Source organism: Rhinolophus sinicus, chromosome 8 (genome assembly GCF_057876585.1).
Source record: "Rhinolophus sinicus isolate RSI-liver-muscle chromosome 8, RSI-T2T, whole genome shotgun sequence".
Lineage (NCBI taxonomy): Eukaryota > Metazoa > Chordata > Mammalia > Chiroptera > Rhinolophidae > Rhinolophus > Rhinolophus sinicus.
Genome location: NC_142508.1, coordinates 58,474,066 through 58,496,737, shown reverse-complemented (window position 1 = coordinate 58,496,737; position 22,672 = coordinate 58,474,066). Strand labels below are relative to the sequence as shown.

General features: G+C 42.7%; 1 protein-coding gene across 3 annotated transcripts in view; it reads right to left on the bottom strand.

The window, feature by feature from the left end:
• ADAMTS18 (ADAM metallopeptidase with thrombospondin type 1 motif 18) overlaps positions 1-21,994 on the bottom strand; it is a 123,992-nt gene extending 101,998 nt beyond the window's left edge. For 2 of the 3 annotated variants that reach the window (XM_088800226.1, XM_088800227.1), the window contains exons 1-3: positions 21,460-21,994; positions 21,271-21,358; positions 18,024-18,340 (exon numbers count right to left, since the gene is read on the bottom strand). In XM_088800226.1, the coding sequence (XP_088656352.1) occupies positions 18,024-18,340; positions 21,271-21,358; positions 21,460-21,549 (495 nt within the window). In that variant the 5' untranslated portion in view covers positions 21,550-21,994. Of the gene's footprint in view, positions 1-18,023; positions 18,341-21,270; positions 21,359-21,459 lie in introns of those variants that run through there. The other variant, XM_019710943.3, reaches the window with a different exon arrangement.
• Positions 21,995-22,672: the final 678 nt, after the last annotated feature.

Here is a 22,672-nt window from a genome sequence, read left to right as displayed (position 1 = left end):
CATACACACTTTAGAAAGGAAAAAACTGTATCAAAATAGCAATATTCAATATAAACCGATAACAAAAGATGAATACAAGTCACGTTCGACTTCTGCAATTACAAGAGCTGCTCAAAGTGGTTACCATCAGCATAATTTTAATACATTTTTTCCTTTCTTAAAATGTGTGTGTGTGTGTGTGTGTGAGTGAGTTGTGTGTGTGTATATATATATTTTTTTTCTTTTTTTTTTTTTTTTTTGCACCCCCTATATATTCAAGTATAGAGACAGTGAGGATGAGTAAGCAAGTAAGTGCCAGGCACTGTGACAGATCCTTGAGATACAATGATGAGGAGAAAAAAAAAAATTAAAGGCAGAGTTCATGCCCTCCTCACCCTGGCCATCTAGCTCGGGAGACAGACATTATGAAATCATCACATTACTAACTGTAAAAACACAACTGGAGCATGTTATGAGAAGAAGAGGCGCAAAGTCAACTCTGCCAAAGGAGAGTGAAAAGACCCAGTGGTGGTTATTCTATTAAATTAACCCCAGGGTGCCCAGGTAGCTGGTTGAACATTATTCTCGGGTATGTCTGTGAGGGTGTTTCTGGATGACATTAACAGTTGAATCAGTAGACTAGGTAAAGCAGATTGCCCTTCCCAGGGTGGGTGGGCCTCATCCAATTGCTGAAGGCCCGAACAGAACAAAAAGGCTGAGAAAGGTTGAACGCGCTCCCTCTGCCTGACTCTTTCAGCTAGGACATCAGTCTTCTACCGCCGCCAGACTCTGACTAGACCTTACCCCATGGGCTCTCCTGAGTCTCCAATTTGCTAAGTGCAGATCTTGGGTCTCATAATGCATGAATCAGTTCCTTATAATTATGTATATGTGTATACAATATATGTATAGTATACACACACACGTTATATATATTAATATGCTATATATAGTAATACATACACATGCACTCTTCTGTTTCTCTGGAGAACCCTAATACATCCCCACCCATGCTCAGCCTACCACCAAGAATAGAAAGAGGAAGGGGGTACACCTGAAAAGCAGCCACTGCCATTTCCCTGGACTTCAAATGTCTCCTTTCCTTCTGTAGAATAGAGGCCAGCAGTTCCTCATTGCAAATGTTCCTGAGGAAACCATCTTCTACTTTTCTGGTCTAAGAAAGCCAGACTCAGGAAAGGACTGTTAACATGACAACCAGAGCCAGGTAGCTTTAACTCTCCAGCTGGGGCAGAAGCCACTGTCAGGTGGAGCATGAAGAGACCCTTCCATCTGCTGATTTCTCCTGCCTCTCTGTGGAAGTTACCAGGTTATTTAGCATTGCCACAAGCAAGGAACATTTGCTCAGCATCCATTGAAGCAGAAATACAACGGGATAATGAAATATTCAGATATATTCGGTGTGATCCTAAGTCAGATACAACATAGCTTTGAATGCTCACTGATATAGAGTATTGTTTCCCTCAGCCCCTCCATTAGAAAGAGACATTAGTACTAGTGTGACTTTAGCTTTTAGTGTCCTGACTATGGCTACTTTGAAAACTCTATTTTTGCTTTGCTTTCTAAATGTGTTCATTAGTATAACTAGGAAAGTTCTTATGAAAACAAACCAGAAAGAGGAGTCTTGATGAAATTTCCTTTTTTTTTTTTTTTTTAAAGCCAAAGTTAAACTAGCAAGATCTGGCCAAATATAATTAGGAGAAAAATCCATGTGTGTCAATTCTGAAACATTTCAAGACACAATCTCTTTCATTTATCTTCAAGAGAAATATTCAGTTTAGCGTTTTTATTTTAAATCCGAGTTTCACCATCAGAATTGTGCAATTTTTCTATGTAACTGTAGAAATGTGAGGCCTCCAAACGGACATATCAACCTGTCCACACCAGAGAGTATTCAAAGGAAAACTGAAGGTGCTGTGACAGTACTGTTTGAAAGACAAGCAATTTTAGCAAACCAGTCAATAAAGAGAGAATCTTTTCAATCTGTTTGCTTTCACTGTACATGTTGGGGAACTTCGGGATAGGAGATAACTAGAGCCATTCTATCCAATACAGTAGCTATTACCAGGCACTTGAAATGTAGCTGTTCTCAGCTGCATGTGCAGTAATTGTAAAATGCACACTGAATTTTGTGAGATAAAAGTACCTGAGTGACAGTTGTTGTGTGTATATTTTGAAATAATATTTTCATTAGATTGGATTAAATATACAGTTGACTCTTGAACAATGAGGGGGTTAGTGGGGCCCACACACCACCACTTACTAAGTCAAAAATCCATGTAGTATAACTACGTAATACTAACACAAATTTCAATCATCTTTTTACTTTCTGTTTAAAATGACTACTAGAAAATTTAAAATCACATATGCTACCTTGCGTTACATTCTCCCAGACAGCCTTGAGCCAGAGCCAAGAAGAGATGCAATTCCATGCATCATAAAAAGGAAATTAGAGGATTTCATAGGAAAAAGAAAAAAAAATTCTGTTGTCATTACTTAAAAATAAAAATCCACTGCATACTAAAATTAGATTCATTAAAATAAACATCTTCAAAGACACAAATGAACTACATATGACGTTGAGCAATGTATCCATCAATAAGCATTCCTGGTTTACAACATTGCCCCACATGTCATCGTCCAAACAAATCAAAGAAATCAATTAAAAGTGGTTACGGCGTGTGAAGTCATCCTCTAAGCCAACCATGGTGTCTCCATCTCCCTCCAACTGCGCATTGACAGGCATATAATGTGCTCGCCTCTATTTGCTGCTTTAAAGTCATCTGCAGTTATTGTTGGCAGACATGGAGAGGTGTGTAATAACAAGACAACTGACAGACAGAGCAGTGAATCAACAAGACAGATAATACATCCAAGATGTACTATTAGGGACAAATATTGACAATGCTAGCTAGCTACAGTTAAGATTCTGCTCAGTGGGCATTACACCCAATAAATGTTGATTCACAAAGTGTGTAGGCAAATTGCCATTGCATGTACTTGTTGGCCACTCCGTGCCAAATGCCCTCGTTGCATTATGTTTACCTGTTTCCTGTGAGACTATGAAGTCTTTGCACAAAGTATGCATAACTTGTTCATCCCTAGCACAGTTAGGACTTTTATTTCAAAGTGATAGAAACTAAAGTTAAACTAGGTTAACCAAAAAGGGTGGTGGTGGGGATTATGATTCATTTGAATGAAAAGCCCAAAGTACTTTAATTTTAGGCACAGCTGGACATCAAGATTGTGATGACTCTATTCTCAGGTGACAAGATGGTTGCCAGCAACTATGGACTTACATTCCACCCTCTTTAATACCCTCCCCAGGGCCCCAGAATTAGATTTTATTGGCTCTGATCCTGTTACATGTTTATCTCTAAACCAATCACTGCAGTCAAGGGTATCTGATGTTCTGACTGGCCACTATGAAAAATGTCTCCTTCACCCAAATTCCAAGGGCTTGAGGCAGAAGTGGGGAAGGTAGGTCTCCAAGGAAAATGGCAATGCTTTTACCAAAAGACTAGGGAAACAGATGCTAGGGAGACAAAATCTTACAGGTGGCCTCTGCCGTCTCTTGATCTCCACATCTAATCTGAACATGAAAGATAGCCAATTAAGGATTTTCTTCAATAAATGAATGAATTCATGCATAAGGGATAGCCAATTCATGATGTATTCCAAACATAGAAATGATTTATCTCTTTCTAAATTACCAGGATGTTAATTACATATATTCATGTAACAAATGTTTATTGAGTGCCTACTATTTGCCAGGGACTATTCTAGCCACTGGGGAGACAGCCGTGAGGAGCAGAGATGAAGCCCCTCAGGGAGTAGATATTCAAGAGGGGAAGGGAGCATGTGCAAGATAATAAACAAGTTAGATACTGTTTATTACTTGAGTGATAAAGCAGGTGAGGGGTGGGGAGCAACAGGTGTCAGGGAAGAATTTCCTGCAATGATGATATTTGCACAGAGAACTGGAGAGCACAGCAAGTGAGTATCTGGGGGAAGAGCATTCAAAGAGCAAAGTCACCGGAGGAGGTGCGCCTGGGGACATTGAAAGGCAGTGGAGACCAGAAGGGCTGGGGTGGAGTGTAAGGTGGTAGAAGATGTAGGAATAAGGCCAAAGGGACAGATCACATAGGGCCTTGCAAGCCATGGTAAGAAATTTGGATTGCATACTATGAGTAATGGAAAGCCATTAGCTGGTGGAGAAGAGGGAGGTGAAAGGATACGGTTACTGCGAGAAGAACCGGTTATAGGAACACAGGAGATGAAAGAGAATCATCAGACAGGAAGCTACTGCAGGAATCCAGGTGAGAGATGAGAGTGGCTTCAATTACAGTGGTGGCAGTGGATGTGATAAGAAATGGTTAGCTTCATAGATGACTGGATTAAGAAACTGTGGTACATTTATACAATGAGGTATTACTCAGCCATAAAGAAGAATGAAATCTTACCATCTGCAACGATATGGATGGACCTAGAGAACATTATGCTAAGTGAAATAAGTCAGACAGAGAAAGACAAATACCGTATGATCTCACTTATATGTGGAACCTATAGAATAAATGAACAAACTAATCAGGAAAAAGAAAGAAAGAAGTAGTCAGAATCAGCTATGTTTTATGTCGATCTGTGAGCAACGAAATTTACGTAGATATGTGTATAGGAACACCTGGAATTTATATATTTTCACAGGCTGATGCAATCATTTAAGCTGCTTGACCATCATAAAAATTAGTCTCATCACTCCATTAGTTGTGCTCTCAGGGTACTTTAAACAAAACTATAATATTAATTTTGTTGCACTGTCCTTGTGTGTTTGTATTCCTGTCATTATTATTCCTCATCCTCACACTGGAATATCCTAGAATTTAGGAACCATATATCATTTTTGCATGTCCGCAGTTTATCATAGTACAAATGCACATGGTAAGCTGGGAGTCTATGCTTTGGGTTAGAAGGATGGGTGAATGGGTGGGTGGGTGGGAAAGAGGAAGGCATAACAGGAAAAGAAAGAAGAAATGTCAAGCAATTAGTTACTGTTAGCTATGAATGTAAGACCCAAAGTGACCTTGACTTTGCTTACCTGGCATATTTATAAAGAGGTTCAGTGATTTAAAGGATGTTGCGAATTCTGTAGATACCAGTGTACTACTCACTCATAGATGATGGGTCTATCCAAGGTAGGGATGACAGAGATAGGTTAAATGATCAGGTGGGCTGGTGAGTCTAAGCAGATGAGAGAATTAGGTTCCTTAGCTTGCATTCCAGTTAAAATAAAGCTCCTTGTCTCTTTGAGTACCGTGAAGAATTTATATATTTAAATGTATAAAGTGCAGTAGGTAGAAACATCTAGCATACCTGTGTAAAGTTCTCTAGCTTGAACACACATTCACGAAACACAAAGACCATTCCCTGTTTCATTCCCAGAACTGCCCATGCCCCGACTCCTGTAGGTCAAGAGAACACACAGGACATTGAACTGTGGTCTAAGTTCAGCAGCAAAGTCAGAAATAGAATCCATATTTCTAATCTACATCCACATGGTTAGGCTCTCTCCCATCCTAAGAATGCAAAAGTCAATTTGATTATAAATATATCTCTATGTCTTCAGAGATCCAGTTATTTTCAGCAGTCTGGGTTGGCATGCTGTGAAATCCAAAAGGAAATACATGTCTTTTAATATATTTGCAGATGGTTTTCCTGCTGCCCCCCAAACCGCCTCCAGCCTCCAGGCACTATCGCACTCAGTCTCGCCAGCTAAGTTCCTCCACAGTAGGTGAAGTACCTGAAATCAACAGCAAGGATGCTGTGAAGAAAAGTAAACTTACGTAAATGCATTCTATTAAAGAGGCCAGTTTGTGAATGTGCTATATCAATGGTTTTCAGCTGGGGACAATTACGCCCCCGGGGACACTTGGCCAAGTCTGGAAACATTTTTGGTTGACATTGGCATCTAGTGGGGATGTTGCTGACTCCTGCAATGCACAGCACAGCGTCCCACAAGAATCCATCCATAATGTCAGTAGTGCCCTGCTGAGAAACTGTTTGCTAAATACTACAATTTCCTAAGCAATGTTAAATCCTGACTATCAAAGGCCACTTGCTGCTTCTTCTTGAACCCACTGTCTCACCTGCCCCACAAGGTAGCATCAGGAGTTGGTGGATGATTTCCCATGGCTATGATTCCAGACAGGGAAGGGACACATGAGGTTTTCATAACTCCTGCGGAATAATCACTGTATGCATTTTCTGTATTCGTTCTTTTATTGTTGTGTAACAAATGACTGTATATTTACAAGCTTAAAAATAACAGCCATTTATTAGCTCTCAGTTCTGCAAGTCAGAAGTCTGGGCACAGTGTGACTAGATTCTCTACTCAGGGTTTCCTAAGGCAAAAATCAGGGTGTCAGCCAGGCTGCATTCCTTTCTGGAAGCTCTGGGAAAGAATCCGCTCTCAAGTTCATTCAGGTTGCTGGCAGAATTCAGTTCCTTCCAGTGGCAGGGCTCAGGCCCCATTTCCTTGCTGGCTGTCAGCTGCAGGCCATTCTCAGCTCCTAGAGGCCACCTGCGTGCCTTGCCACGTGGCCCCCTTGAGTTCTGAAGCCAGAAATGGAGACTTTCTCACATGTCAAATTCCTCTAGCTATGCACCTCTTTTCCTTCTCCTGATTCTATATGATTAGGTCAACCCTACCTGGAAAATGTCCCTATCTTCAGGTCAACTGATTGGAAGCCTTGATTTCATCTGAAAAATCCCTTCCCAGCAGTAAATTAATGATTGATTGAATCACTGAGGGGCCAACTTAGAATTCTCACTAGCACAGTGTGTGTATGGTGTCATCATCTCATTTCATTCTCTCAGCAGCCCTTTGAAGCTAACTTTTCATCTCCACCTTCCAGACAAGGAAACTAGATTCTTGGATAATTTGATAATGTCCCAAAACTGGGCAAAAGGGTACATGGGAACCCTCGGTATTATCTTTGCAACTTCTTGTCAGTTTAAAATTATGTCAAAATAAAATGTCTTCCAAAGGAAAAGTTTCACCAAAATCACATAAGTAGTAAGTGAAAGAAATGGGCTTCTAAAACCCCACGCGTTCTACCATACCATCCTGCCTCCTGTAACTATTGCATTTCTAAAGGGATAGCATCTCTGAAGCACATTCATCTAGACCAGGGGTTCTCAATTTTTACTGTACATTAGAAACAACTGGGGAGCCTTTAAAAAAATGCAGATGCCTGGGCCTCCCCCTCAGACAGTCTGCTTTCATTCTTCTGGGGTGGGATCTGGGCATCTGTGTTGTTTAAAGCTCTGTATGTTAAGCATCACTGAACTAGACATTATTTAATCATGAGTGACAGGGTTAAATATGCATATTAAACAGAAATTACACACCAAAGGAATCCTTTTGAAAGAATGGAATTTATCTGACTTCAGTGCATTTTTAATGGAAAACAAGGACTGCAAAAGCCTGTGCTACAAAATGCATTTATCTAAGAGTGCACATGTTAAATGCACATATTTAAAGAGTAAGAATGTACTGAACTAGTACTTTCTTCCTGCTGCATAAAATAGACCTAACTAAGCTCAATAATTAAGGTAGAACAAAAAAAAAAAAAAATTGGTTCATTATTTCTCCAGAAATTAACTTTGGGTAACTCTTTCTTTGCCTCCAGGAAATGGCGAAGTAAAATATCAAAGGGAGATGAGGAACTGTAACATCACAGAACGAACCCGTAAGACACTAACAAGCACTCTGCAGTAGAACTGAGTAAATCATTGGAATCTCCTTTCACTAGCTGACCGCAATCCCTTTCAAGTGCCTTCTCTGAAAGAGGGCTGTGCATACAGCCAGTATCTAGGAAATTTGTGATGTGCACTATATAATTTATATTAGAAAGCATGCCCCCTTGACTTGTAGTGGTAATAAGGGCAGGTAAAAATACTCCAAAGCTCAGGAGCGTGAATAAGCCATCACAAGAATTCAGCTGAAAATGAAATCCTGAGATACATCAAAGGCACCCCTTCAGGAGGGGTGAGCATGCTTTCCAGACAGACCCGTTTCGCCAGACTTTGCATGAGGGTATTTGAGTGCACTCTGCCCTGTCATTGGATAGAAAAGCCATGGGGACAGACTTTCATGGGAATGACTTGATGTAACTGAGGGGAACTCCTGGGCCTGTGGGCAGAGATAGGTAGGCAGCCCGGGCAAATATTTTTGGTTATGAAAGCCTTAGTATCATTGGGCCTGTTTATAGCTGGACTTCAGTACGATTTTCTCTTAAATTGCTTATTGCCGATGGTGGGACACCATTGCAATTTCACCAACATATATGTTCCGTGGAACAGTAATATTCTTTTTTTTTTAATTAAAGTTTATTGGGGTGATAGTTGTTAGTAAAGTTACATAGATTTCAGGTGTTCATTTTCAGGTACAATTCTGTATTACATTATCTATAAATCCCATTGTGTGTTCACCACCCAGAGTCAGTTCTCCTTCCATCACCATATATTTGATCCCCTTTACCTTCATCTCCCACCTCCCGCCCCCCTTACCCTCTGGTAACCACTAAACTATTGTCTGTGTCTATGAGTTTTTGTTTCTCATTTGTTGGTCTTGTTCTTTTGTTGTTTTTGGTTTATATACCACATACCAGTGAAATCACATGGTTCTCTGCTTTTTGTGTCTGACTTATTTCGCTTAGCATTACAATCTCAAGATCCATCCATGTTGTCACAAATAGTCCTATTTCATCTTTTCTTACCACCGAATAGTATTCCATTGTGTATATATATATATATATATATATATATATATATATATATACCATAACTTCTTTATCCATTCATCTATCAAAGGACATTTGGGTTGTTTCCATGTCTTGGCCACCGTAAACAAAGCTGCAATGAACATTGGAGCACACGTGTCTTTATGGATAAATGTTTTCAGATTTTTTGTGTAGATACCCAGGGGAGGGAATGCTGGGTCATACGGTAATTCTGTTTGTAATTTTTTGAGGAACCTCCACACTGCCTTCCATAGCGGCGAACAGTACTATTCTTCTAAGTGACTCAGTTAGGCTCGTGGAAACCAAAGAGGAAATGAGCTCTCAGTAACTTTGCATGTTCTACAACCAAAGGGATCATGACAGTGATACTGGGTTGCTAACGTCATCATCCACAAGCAAATCTCTGGCCACAGGATGTGTTTGGCACCTGAGCACTCCCTCTCCTAAAATACAGAACTCCATGCAACTAAGAAGATCCATATATTTGCATGTTCTTTTCAGCAACAGCAAAAAACTAGAAACATGTTAATCAGAATAGAATGATTAACAATGCAGCGAAGGAGAAAAAGATAGATGTGTATGTAGTGATAAGGAAGGAACTCCGAGACACACATTATTTTTAAGCACTCACCTTTCCCCACCAAAAAAACACCTCAGGAAAAGTATTGACTAATACAATTTACATACATTTTAAATGCACGCACACAAAGGCACACACACACAAAGGCACACGCACACACATGTGCGCACACACCAGAAATAATCAACTCTGGTTTCAAAAAGAGCTTCAAACTGATAGATAACTGTGGATCTCTTGGCTTGCTGTGCATCACGCCAGACCTCCTTCTGTGCACTACTTCACCTATCAATACATAAATTAAAATGTAATGGAACCTTGTTCCGATACACAGATGAACTGAGCGTCACCCTCTGGGGCTTTCAGACAGGTGCGAGAGCAAATAAAGCCCAGCGCCCCACACACGTGTTCTCATGTATGATATAGGTGACAGCTGTGATGCTATTGATGAGTAAGTCTCATGAGATACCAGGCACTCGAGGACATGTTTCAATTATCTTTGGAACTCAGGATGTCCTGTGCACAGAAGGAAGACTGGCAAGGGCACATTGCTGGGAGACTTGAGACAAGAGAACAGTGAGGACATCATTGGGTCCCTTGGATCAAACCTTGCTAAAAACTGGCCATCCTAACACAAAGAAGGAAGGCAGGAGGGAGGGAAGGGGGTAGGGATGAATTAGAAGGATGACCTCAGAGCCACAAAATATATTTTAATGCTTAACGTAGATAGAGATGGCATTGCTCTACTTGCAACTGAAACGTCCTATAATATATAAATAAGAACAATCTCTATATTTTGATTCACACTAGCCACCCCCGCCTGCCCCCTTAGCAAACAGGTTCCAATGGTCCTCTGTCTCCCCTGAGAAGGTCCCTTGCAGACACATTTACACACTGATTCACACTCGCCAGTGCCCATTGGAACCACTTGTGAAGCTTTTCTTTCCTTTATTCAAATGAACACTCAGGCTCTACCCAGGACCTACGGAATTTTCAGGGGTGGGGCCTAAATACCGGGGGTGCCAAAAAAATGTATACACATGACTTGTATTCATCTTTTGTTATCGGAATATATTATTACAATTTTAATGCAGTTTTTTCCTTTCTTAAAAGTGTGTATACATTTTTTTGGCATCCTCTATACAAGTTGGGGTTTTTTGTTTGTGTCTTCCAAAGTGCCCAGGTCTTTTAGAAATGCATGGAGAAAAAACAAAATGCTACTTTTCACCTTGAATACCCATATGCCGACTGGAGGATAAATAGTATAAAGGCCAAGACTTGCGTCTTAGCTGACTCTTCCCTCCATGGCTCCAGTTTTAATAGCTTAATAAGTGCTCATAAACTATTATTATTGTCTAGGCTAAAACTTCCCTGCCTGGGGTGGTAAGGGGGATTGACATTAGCCAATTTTGAAGACTCCTTTATGGGAGAAGGTCCACAATAATGACAATATTACGCTATCATTACCACTACCAATGTGATTACTATGTACCAGGCACTGTTTGAAGCAATGTACATAGAGTATCTTTTCTTTCAATTAACAATCCATAACCCCTATGGGGGAGGTACCACCATTATCCTCATCTTATCAATGAGGAAATGAAGCCCAGAGAGGGTGAGCAATTGGACCTGAGCTGAGACTTCAGAGTCTGCCTTCACAGCCATTACGCTGCTCTGCTCTATCACACACGCTTTATCTATTTGTTGATCCTTCCTGTCTTTGATTCTTTATCTGTCTTCCATCTTATTTCTTCAGAGTTGAAGAAGTAGCGGTTACTTTGCCCCACAAAAATCCCCACATGTCCTCACCAGGATGACAGCCACCCCCAGTGCTCTGTGTCCTGTTCTGACAGGCTGGAAGGGGCTCCAGGAAGGAGCATCAACTGCCATTTCCTTCCCAGAACCCTCCTCGCCCAAAGTCAAGGATAACCAAGTACGTGCCTGGCTAAGCACTCATCACCAGGTGTTATAATCCTACAAGAGAGATAAAGGTACCACTGCCACTTTACAGATGAGAAAACTGAGGAGCGGTGATATGAAGAAGTCTTAGGGAGTCCAGTGCTTCAGTGGCCATCACAAAAAGGCAGAAAGCCTGGGGGAAAGGAGCAGCCTTTCTCCCTCCCATGTGAGCACCCCTCGATTCAGCCTTGGGGTCCAGCTCTCGGGTAAGAACTTTGGCTATTTTTTTAAAGAAGAGACTGGCTTGTGATCTATTGAAAGACAGCCTTCAACACAAGTGTTTGTAAAAGGAAGGAAAAAAAGAGATTGGCTGGCATTTTGCTAAAAGTTTTGCTATGGGCAAATAATTGTCTTCACAAACCATGACAAATGAGAGCATACAGAAAAGAGGCCAAAAAAAAAAAAAGTCTTTTTACCCTTGATGAATCAAGTAACAACCTGAGAAAATATTTCTCATTTGGGTCAGCCTGTATCCAAAAATTTGTAAATACAACCCAATGTAATCCTTAATTTGACACGATCTCCTCAAGTGACTGAAAAGTTCCAACGGGTATATGCAATTCAGCAAACCCCTGCTAGGTAACAAGGCCCCACAAAGCAGCAGAGCCTGGTTTCTTTCTGCCTATCTGGACTAAGATCATTTAACTTCAGCCGTTTTATGAATGGAAATCAGCTTTCTAAAGACTCCTGGGCAGGCAGTGACCAGCAACAGGCAACTCAATGGGTGAGCCTTCTGAGTCATAAAATACTTCTGAAAGAGGGAGATCAAAGCGTCCCTAACCGCCTATTGAAACCTAACTACTTCCAAAGTTCCTCGCAGGGACCCAGGCTCTCTGGAGAATGGGTCCCAGCAGTCAGAGTCTAAAAAGGCCACCACTACGCAAGCTACAAGGAGGACATTAGGGCAGCCAGCCGTGGAGAAGAGACGCCACTTATGGTTTAATGGTTGGGGACAAAGAAAAGACAAAGGAAGGAAAATCAAGTGACAAAATTGGACAGTGCATCAGGAATTGAGCTGGAGGGATCTCCTGGCAGTCTGGATCATGGCACACATTCCCCTCTGAGCCCCTGGTGCCCTGCTGAGGTTGGACCCTAAGCAGCAAATGTACAAAAGATGCCAGGAGGAACAGAGCAGCAGTTTACCACTCTCGCCAGCTGGGCCCTCACTAAGGTTATTCATCAAAGGTAAAGTATTGACGTATTACAGATCTGGGCGGAAATGCAAGCTGGGTGACCATTTTTGCATGTCTTTTCACTTGGTCTTCACATTGCAACTGTCTCTTGGTGTTAAAAGTTTCTTAAGCAAGGGGTGCATTTCCCCAACTGGAACTTCACCAGGTTCTAATAAGGTGCAAATAATCTTAGACCTAGGAATTGCTCTTTGATGGTAAACCACAGAAGCCCGGACAGGTTGTTGATGGAGGGATGGTTTAAAAATGGAGGGAATAGTCAAATTAGTACCAAAATTCCACCTCTTGGAGCTTCACAATGCACAATGGCATATTAAACGATGTGAAGTGTATTATAGAAAACATTTGCCCAATTGCGTTTAAACCTAAATGTTTCTCTAACTTTATGGGAATATATGGCCATGAAACCACTTACATGGTCATGAAACCCATTTATTCCTGAAGCATCTCTTCACAGTTAGAAATCAATACATAATATTATAGTATCTCTTTCGGGTATCATTGTTTTGGTGGTTTTCTTGTCACGGCCAGACTACGAAGAGATGTTCCTTGAAAAAAAGTTTTCGGGACCAAATACATGAGGGAAACTCCAGGTTTAAACAGAGTTAAACATCTTTAATGTAGGACATTTCTGGATTATTAGTATGCTGATGTGCATGGTAAAGCTCCTAGAGATGGCATTTGACACTAATTTGACCGCGCTTCCCTCTTTTCTAAAACCTATGAACCCCATGAACTCTTTATTCCAGGGTTCTGTTGAATCATAGCGTGGCTCAAAATAAAACAGCAATTTCTAGTTCTAGAATTCCTACTCCAGTTCTCCCTTGGAATGAACTCCTATGAACTGGAATACGGCATCCATCTTGTTTACAGCTTTACCACTGTGCTCTGAACAGAGCCCGGCGTAACAGGTTCATCAACAGTTGTTGAGTGTAAATGATCACTCAGTGCATCTTTCTGGTCACTTCTCAAAATACATTTCCACTAAGTTTCAGAAATGGGATCAATCTGTCAAAGCAACAAGCAAATCAAATTAAAAAAAAATTTTCCTGTATGTCCAGTGTCTTCCTCACATGGTTCTCTAATGTGAGTATGCGTTCAAATCATTTGCAGAATTAAAAAGATACATTCCCTGACCTTCTGTTGTGGGTAAAGAAATTCCATTTTTCAACTCCTCAAGTGAAGCTAGTGCATCTGATCACACTCTGAAAATCACTGTCCCAATAAAAAGGAGCACTAATGGTAGAGCATTTCTGGGCAGAAGGGTCTTTTAGATCTCTCAGTATGTAAGAAGGAAGATACAGGTTTGTTCTATCATTCCAGAAAACAAAATTAAGAAATACAGGTAAAAGTCCTAAGAAGACAGGTTGTCATTTAATGTCAAGAGGAAGCGTCTCTCAACAATGGCATGGACTTCCTGGACGTAGTGACCTTCTTTCTCACCCCTGTGGTAGTCAAGGAGAGGCTGGATACTGTAAAAAGGAAGTACCTGGCAGATACAGTGATTAGATTAGGTTAATCTGCAACCCTGAGAGTCTGGGACAAAGGCGACAAAACCCAAATACCTTCACAGAGTACAAGGCATACGTGCGTAGGGGGCAGTGGTGAGCTAGAGAGAGAGAGCTCCTTTTTAAAAACATTCAAAATGTAAAAAAAATAATCACCACAGACATAAAAGTTGGCAGGACTCAGGGAAGTTCACAACTCCTGTTTTATGAATTATTCCAAGTAAATAACTGCCTAGTCAACTCCTAGAGATCTGCCAGTTTTGGGGGCGGGGAAGAGGGAAACACATTTTAAGAAAATATGTTAAGCACAGTTTAATTCTGAATTATTGGGGGAAATTCCCTGCCAGCGAAATCCTAGCTGGAGTCTGCATGTATGTACACATATATTTCACAATTATAACCCTTCCAACCATTCTCGCTCTCTCCTGGGGTTTCCCTAGTAGTCAAGATAATGGTTAGCTTTCACCTTGTCCTTTGTTATGTACAGATGACTTATTACTCTCCTATGACACACTGTATGCACTCTGGAAGACAGCTCTAACCCCTAAGGGCGGTCTGATGCCAGGTGCCCAGCCCCGACTTTTGAAGAAACACTGGCATAGAAACTTCAAGTGGAAGAAGTGTCATCTCTTAGTCTCCTTCCCGACATGTCAGTTTCCATTCGTAACACGTGAACTTTGATGAGTCTCTCCAACAAGCATGTTGGAGGCTTTTCCCTCTCCTGAACTCTTGAATCATTCACTGTGCTGAATCCGTTACCGTAGTTGCTAATTAACTTTAGAGAAAGTATTAACCCCTTGTTTGGCCAAAGACGCAGGGCAATGTCTATGGGTTCCAGGTTACCAAAAGGAGGAAGAAATTCTTCCTACTGTCATAATTATGTCCTTCCATCCCCATCTTCAGTGTCCCCAGGGAAGGGTTCCCTCAAGGTGGAGCCTCACGTGATCTCACAGAGCTCACTATAGCTACTTGACAGTGTTTCCCAAGCAGATCAATGCATTGGTAGAGATTCAAAGCCGTCATGGCAATGATGTTCAGTTGACAAAGGTGTTTTTGCTTGGAATTCTCATTTCTACTCACAGAGAAAGGAAAAAACACAATATAGGCTGAAAACATTTGTACTATTTCTTGTCCATATATGTTGTAGATATAGCACAAAAGAGGGCATATCAATGGCCAACAGACATAAGAAATGGTATTCAACGTCAACAACCATCAGGACAACACAAACTAAACCCATAATGTGATACTGCTTCACACCCATCAATCAGAGTGGCTGAAATGGAAGTAATAGACAATAGCAAGTATTGGTGAGGATGTGAAGCAACTGGAACTCGGACACTGCTCATGGGAGTGTAAATTAGTGAACCATGGTGAAAAGCTGTTCGGCAGAATTTACTAAAGCTGAATATATATATATATATCCTGTGTCCCAGCAACCTCATTCCTAGGTATGTTTCCAATAGTATATGTCTGTAAGTTCATCAAAAGGCATATACAAGAATGTTTAACAGTACTCTTCATAACAGCCCCAAACTGGAAACAATTAGAATGTCCGCCAACAACTTAATGGAAACATTGAAGAATATTCATATAGAGGAATATTGTATGATTGTACTTATGTAAAAGGCAAAACTCAGCTATGTTAGAAGTTAGGATTGTGGTTACCTCCCATTTGGAAAGGGGACACAGAGGGGTCTTCTGGGTCACTGGTAATGTCTTGCTTGATCTGATTGATAGCTAGATGGGTATGAACTGTATGAAAATTCATTAGGCTGTACTCCAAGAGTTTTGCATTTTTCTGCACATACATTTTGTACTTTTCTGTACATATATGTCAACACAAGGTTACAAAAATTAATACAGAGCAGTGTCTCAACTTCTCAGATGTGGCTCTGTCCTCTTTCTTGTTTTATTTTCTTATTGTTGAATTGAGTATGTGTTTGGCAGGGTCATGAGGAGGTGGGTAATGCAATGGAAAAGCTTGATTCTCTCTCTATCCCACACCAAGTGGGTCCTGCCAGGGCCAACAAATAGGCAAATAGAGTCAGGTGCCTAGAGATGGCAGGGGTCTTAGAAATCATTTTACAGGTTCAGGAGAGGAAACTGAGGTCTGGAGAAATAAAGTTAAGTATATGCAGCTGGTTTGTTGAACAGTGGGAAAGAATCTGAGTTTCATGATTTCAGTTTATATCAGCCTTATACACAGGCAGATGTGATGGCCAAATACCTCTTTCACATCCATCACAAATTAACTTGCCTCATTCTCAGGTGTTAAGTGATCATTTGCTCCCTGTTCAAAAGAAAATCACCCGATGTCTATTAATATGAGACAGCTGAGCAGATTTCCTGTCACTCACAGAGAGTGGAATCCTGGGAGAGCTAAACATGGGGAGACTAAGTTTTGCTGGAACTAGAATCTATAGAGAGCAATTATTGCCTTCTAGGAACTCCTGTCGCACTTTTTATGTAAGAAGTCACTTATTCCCACAGCCCTATCATGTAAACTGTCCTGTTATTCTCACTTTAGAGATGAAGAAACTGAGACGCATAGAAATTACTAACTTGCCCGAGGTCCTACTTAAGTGTTTGTGTGAGAATCACCCTGAACAGACTGCTCTTAATCACTATGTTTTGTGGAATGGGATAGTTTAAGTTACTCTGGCGGGGTACCTAAATTCCTTCTGAAGACGTTAGGATACTGGAATAGACAAAAGAGAGGGAGATACGTGAGGATGCCCCCCAAAAGAGCAGAAGACATGTGACAACAAAACAAAAAGCCCAAGATATATTCATGTTTGTGCATGTACATGTGTGTGTGTATAACCATATAGAGGTCATCGGTGAGCCATAGTGATACTTAAATGGATCAAACTTAGTTGGGAATTGGTAAGTCTTTGCTTCACTTTATACTTTAAATACTATACCAAAGAATATCATTACTCTGGTGGTGATGACAGATTTTAGCTAAGTTCTAGCTAAAACATGGGGGGAAAAAGTGAAATAATAAAGTTTCCACTAGCCAGGAATGTGGGAGTCCTCATTCACCAGCACCCAAGCCACCGCCTCTTGCTCTGTGTCATGATGTGCCATGCTTGTTACTAACCACACACTCAACTGGGCTTTCTTAGATTTTCCTTCTTCTAGTCATCCCAGAACATGACCATTATGTCCTCCTCCTCCTCCTCCTCCTCCACCACCACCACACACACACACACACACACACACACACACACACACACACACTCTGTCAATTCAAGATACTTCTCAATGACAACACAGAATGAAATCAACCACAAACACCATTTACTGCCTCATACATTTGAATTCTGAGGCAAGTATCATTTACACCAGTATTCTTGGCCTGGAGCTCAACAGATGGGGATTATGTAGAGGGGAAATAACACTTGTCCCAAATGCTTCCAAGTGTTCTACTTCCCTGCCCAGCACCTTTCACCCTACCAGCTCTTGAACACGCCACATTCTAGTAGGACGTCTTACGTGAGCAGTACAACATGAACAGATTAGTTAAAAGAAAACAAAAGGCCTCCCTTCTACAGCAAAGGTTGGGCTTAACAGGGCTGCTGAATGCAATTTTGCACTGAAATACAGTTTTCCCATTTCAAAGCAACGTGGAGGCATGCATGCAGCTTGTTAGATTTATATAATGCCTGGTCTCTCAAGACTTCACAAAGCGAATGGCATCCATCAAATTAATTTCCTTGGGGATCGTCTCAAACATGGAGAATGAAGAGGCCCAGACCATTAAACATCAAAAGAATGTTCTAAATGGTAATTAAAGTTCTATTATATTTTCTTTTTCTGGGAGCAGATTAGATTAATTCAATTGAGAATATTATAAGTATCAAAGCTGACAGTGTGAATGGGTCGAGTTGGCTGGAAGAGCATTTAATATTGCAGACATCTGTTCATTCAAGTTATACAAAACACACACGAAAGGGGGAGTTGACTCAAAGCGCAGGGTACTTACCAAGCCGGCACACGTAGACACAGCGACGGAGGAAGAGCTGTCATTTCTGATAAATCCCTGATAGAAACATCGCTGCACCATGGGTCCCCGAGTCTCTGAAGCACCATCTTTTCCAAGTACCTGGACAATAAAGTGACTGCTCAAAATTGCCGAGGGCTTAAGTTCTAAATGTAGTTCCTGTCCAAATGCTGAAAATCGGTAATGCAGGGAGCTGCTGGCACTCTGCGCCGATCGCTTTCTCCTGCCGTTGTGCAAAATGTCGTGTGAAATATATGACCCGCCCGAGTCCACTTCTACCGGTGTGACAAAGACGTAATCTGCAAGGGGAAAGGGTTAGCTGTCAGCACCCAGAGCCCACAAGGCCACACGGTCCCCAGCCAATGGGCTGGCAAAGAGCAACGCACAACTCAAAGGTATCTCTGTTCCAACTGCCTTGAACCTGGATTAAATATAATTTAGAGCAGCCCACGAAGAGCAGAACCCTGTGCTCTTTACAATTAGCCCTGCCACAGCCATTCCTATAAAAACTAAAAGTCAAGCACAATCCTGATGAATGCCAACGTTTGTGGAAAATGCCACAACTCTCATGGCTTGGGGAGAGACGGATGGATGTTTTATATGTTAGTCGAGTAGAGCCATCCCGACAAAAAAAATTGACTTTTTAGAGACAAGATTAATATAAAACCACCAAAGTAATAAAAAAAATTGACAAATTGTTTTCAAGGAGATGAATATCTTTATGTTACACTGAATAGGGAGTGTTTGGGGGAGCAGACTTTACATTTCAAATAACTCAGTGCTGAGTAACTTGAGATGATACCTCAGAAAATTAACAAGTAACCACAGTTTCATATTCCCATTATTAATTATACGTGACAATAAAACTCCAGAACGTGTAGCACTTAACATTTTACTGTGAGCTTTCACAGGGGCAATCCCATTTCATTATAAGCACAAAATAGAGTGGATGCAGAAAAATGCCTCGACACTGTCAGAACTTTTCCTATATAGTCTGATGTTTAAAATTGCTCAGACATGTTGTCAGATCAGGGACACCTGGAAAGGCATGTTTAAAAATACCTTCACCACTGCTCCCTAGAGCAGCACTAATTGCTGTTTTTTCTAGAGAGGAGGAGCCAAAAAACAATTTGCTGCTCGAAAAAAAAAATGAAACCAGCCCACTGTTTTCTATCACAAAACATTGAAACTGAAAAGTATCATCCCACAAAATGATGTGGAATATGCCCTCTGTGCATAAAAAGAAAAAAAAGAAAAATAAAAAATTAAAAAAAAATCTCTGCGTTTCTATTTTCTAGGCACAGAATGGGAAACTAATTTGGAAAGTGTTTAGAAAGGTTCCGAATAACTAAGAGGTATGTTTGAGTCACTTGGGTCCTTGGTTACAGGAGGAGGAAAAGAGGAATTTCCCTTTTCCCAAAATAGTCAATGCCCCCTTCCCCCCACCCCACACACACACCAAAAAAAAAAAAAAAAAAAAAAAAAAAAAAAAAAAAAAAGCCCTGTAGCTATCAGGGATCAATAAGGATTATTCTAATTGGGCCTACGTCTGGAAAAAAATAACAATTTTTAAATGTTTTCTTCTGTATCATCATCTGTGACTGTTACTGCTTGAGCAACTCTCATTGTTACAATATCCTTTATGTCCTGTCTCTCCCATCTTTGTCTCTTTTAACTAGAAATACTGGGGAATTGAGATGCATATTAAAGAGTAATTGAGAAAAAAAGCTTTTCTCGAAACTCTCTTAACCTTTAAAAAGACAACAACAACAAACTGAGCAGGTGTATACCATTTCTCTTATTTTAAAAATCTCTACTATGTTGTTTTACAGGTATGTGGCTCTTAGATTAAATACAGGTTTTTCTTAGCGAAAAACCACCTCCTCCCTTACTAAAACCTAACTGTGAAAACCACCCCTGACACATGCTCCAGACAGAGTCTCTCCAATAAGTTGTTTCTTACCTCCTTGTCCAAAACCATCTGAAACTCTGCCTGCTTTTTGCTGAGAGGCCAGGCTGGAGCCTTACCCAGCCAGCCTTTAATGGATTAGCCGGCAAAGCTAGTTCCCCACCCACCCACCCAGACACCTGCTCCTAGTTTGTTTCCAAGGGGGAGAATGAGCAGGCTGATGGCAATAGTCCTTGATGGGAAGCAGGGCAATCAGAGCCCCTGTAGAGAATGATCTGATCAGTCAGCTCAGACGCTGACTAAAGATGAGGTCCTTATAGGTGGTGGCTGGAACACAGGGCATGTGCAGCCATTTGGCCCTAATGGAACAATGGGAGGTTGTTTGAGAAACTGCAGCCAACCTTGCTGGTTGGACAAAAGGTGAATATCTCAAAAGCTAATTCCTGGCTTTCTTCTGTTCCCTCACTCACCCATTCCCTGGTACAGCCCTTCTCCATGACTCTGCCATTCCCTCCTCCCCCGTGTGATCCCGTGTCCCCTGACAGGAGAAAGAGATAACCCTGCAAGGCTGAAAATTAGGGAATCTGGTTGGACATCAAGGTCTTGCTAGACACCTTGGATCAGAGATCAGCCCTTCTCCTGTAGCTGGTAGTAGGAACAATGGAAACAAGGGTTTTCCTTCTGGGCGCCATCAAGAAGTTAATAAATGACAGAAATGAAGAGTGTTCTGGAGGTTTTCAGCTGGGGAACCTCAGAAGTGATAAAGACCCCAGATACCCCAAGCTATCTGCTTTTCTCTCTGTAACAGTGGTCTTTGGGAATCCTGGACACAAGGGGACAGGGAGGGAAGACTAGGAAAAGAGAGTGAGGGGGAAGATGGGGAAGGAAAAGGCCTTATATTCTTTCATCCCCCAGCAAGAATTAGTTCCTGCCTGCTTTCCCAGAAGAGGAAGGAAATGAGGAAGGTGCCTTTTGATATCAACCACTTGGTCAATGTCCACTTCCTTTCTAATTTCTCACTGCAGTAGGATTTTTTTTTTTTAACAAGCCATCTGTGAACAAGGGAAAGTATTGTTTTCTCATTTATGTGACTTGAAGCTTGAGGCATTGATTCTTTTGATAAGTTCAAAATCCTTGCCACATCCTCCCCACCCCCCAACAGGAACCATATCCAAGACGCGCACACACCTGCCCCGTGGAGGGGTGGGGGTGGGGGGGAAACAAGGGGGTGAACTTTTCTACCTTTTCTCTCTTTAGGGTGTAAGGAGGAGACAAAGTGCCTAGACAGACCCCTTCTGGGGGTGAGGGGCAAATACGAACCGTCGTTTAATCCGCTGCCGCCGCTGCTGCTGTCACTGGCTAAGGCTGCGGCGACCGACGCACAGCAGAGGCAGCACAGCTGGAGCGCCTGCAAGAGAAAAGGTGACATCGCGCGTGAGGGACGCGGTTGGGCTTGCGCCTGGTGCCCCCTGCCACCCGCGCCAGGCGCGCCCCTCGGCGGGCACCTGCCTTGGCCACGCGCCCCAGTCCCGCCGGAGCCCACGGTGGGCCCGAGCCAGCTGCGGGGAGGGCGCACGCGAGCAGGAGGGCGCACTCCATGGTCAGGTGCGGGCGCGGCGGCTGCGGGCGGCGCGCATTCTCCCCGCCGCCCCGGAGCGCGGCGCTCCAGGTGCGGCGCCAGGTGGGAGCCGCCACCGCCGCCGCTCACATCACGGGCCGGGCGCGCTGGGGCCTCCCAGCCTCCGGCCGCCTGCGCGCCCTCCCTTCTGCCGGTGCCGGCTGCGGAGCTGCCGCCTGCGGCTTCCCGCGGGGAACGCGAGACTCGCCGGGCCGGGGCTGGCGCGCGCCTCCGAGCGCAAACGGCCGGGGGACTCTGTCCGTGCCTGCCCGCGCGCTTGCCCGCCAGTCTGTGCGTCTGTCTGGGTCTGTGCAAGAGTCTGAGGCTCCCAGGGAAAGCAGCGCCAGCTGGCTCCCCCAGCGCGCCAGAGCCGAGCGCCCGCCTCTCCACCGCACGGTGATTGGCGACCAGCGGCTCCTGGGCCCGTCCGAGCCCCCGGGCTGGTGCAAGGGCGTGGGATTCCAAGCTCCCGCTCCCAGGGAGGGGGTGAGGGGGGAAGGGAGGCTGGGTGAGCGTGAGGGGGAGGGAGGGACCCACCGCCGAGAGAGGGAGCGGAGCGCCCTGGGTCAGGCTTAGAAAACGTAATTTAAGTGCACGTAGAGATGAGTTGAGAAGGGGGGGCTCAGGTAAGTGGCGCGACTTCTTTGCTGCCTTCTCTTTACAAGTCCTCTGCCTGGCGAGACAACCCAAGTATTGAGCGTTCTCAGCAACTCCCAAATGCCAGGTACTGTGCCCTGCTTTATCTCATTTACCTGGGGCCCTATCCTTGCAAAAGTGGGACTTATTAATCCCTTGATAAAAATGAAGAAACTGGCTTAGATGCGCTCAAGATAGCCTAGCTATTCATGTATAATCTCAACTCGCAAATCTAGGGCCGCCTGGGGGGCTGGCGCCTTGTCACTGCCTGCAGCATGACAGAAGAAGACTAGAGACTTGGGGTGTGAGCACACAGTAGCGTATACAGATGTTGTATTATAAAGTTGTACACCTGAAACATATATCATGTTATTAACCAATGTTATCCCAATAAATTTAATTTTTAAAAAAGAAAAGAAAGAGAACACACAGCCAGCTGGTGGTAGCCTCACCTCTTCTCCTGGATGT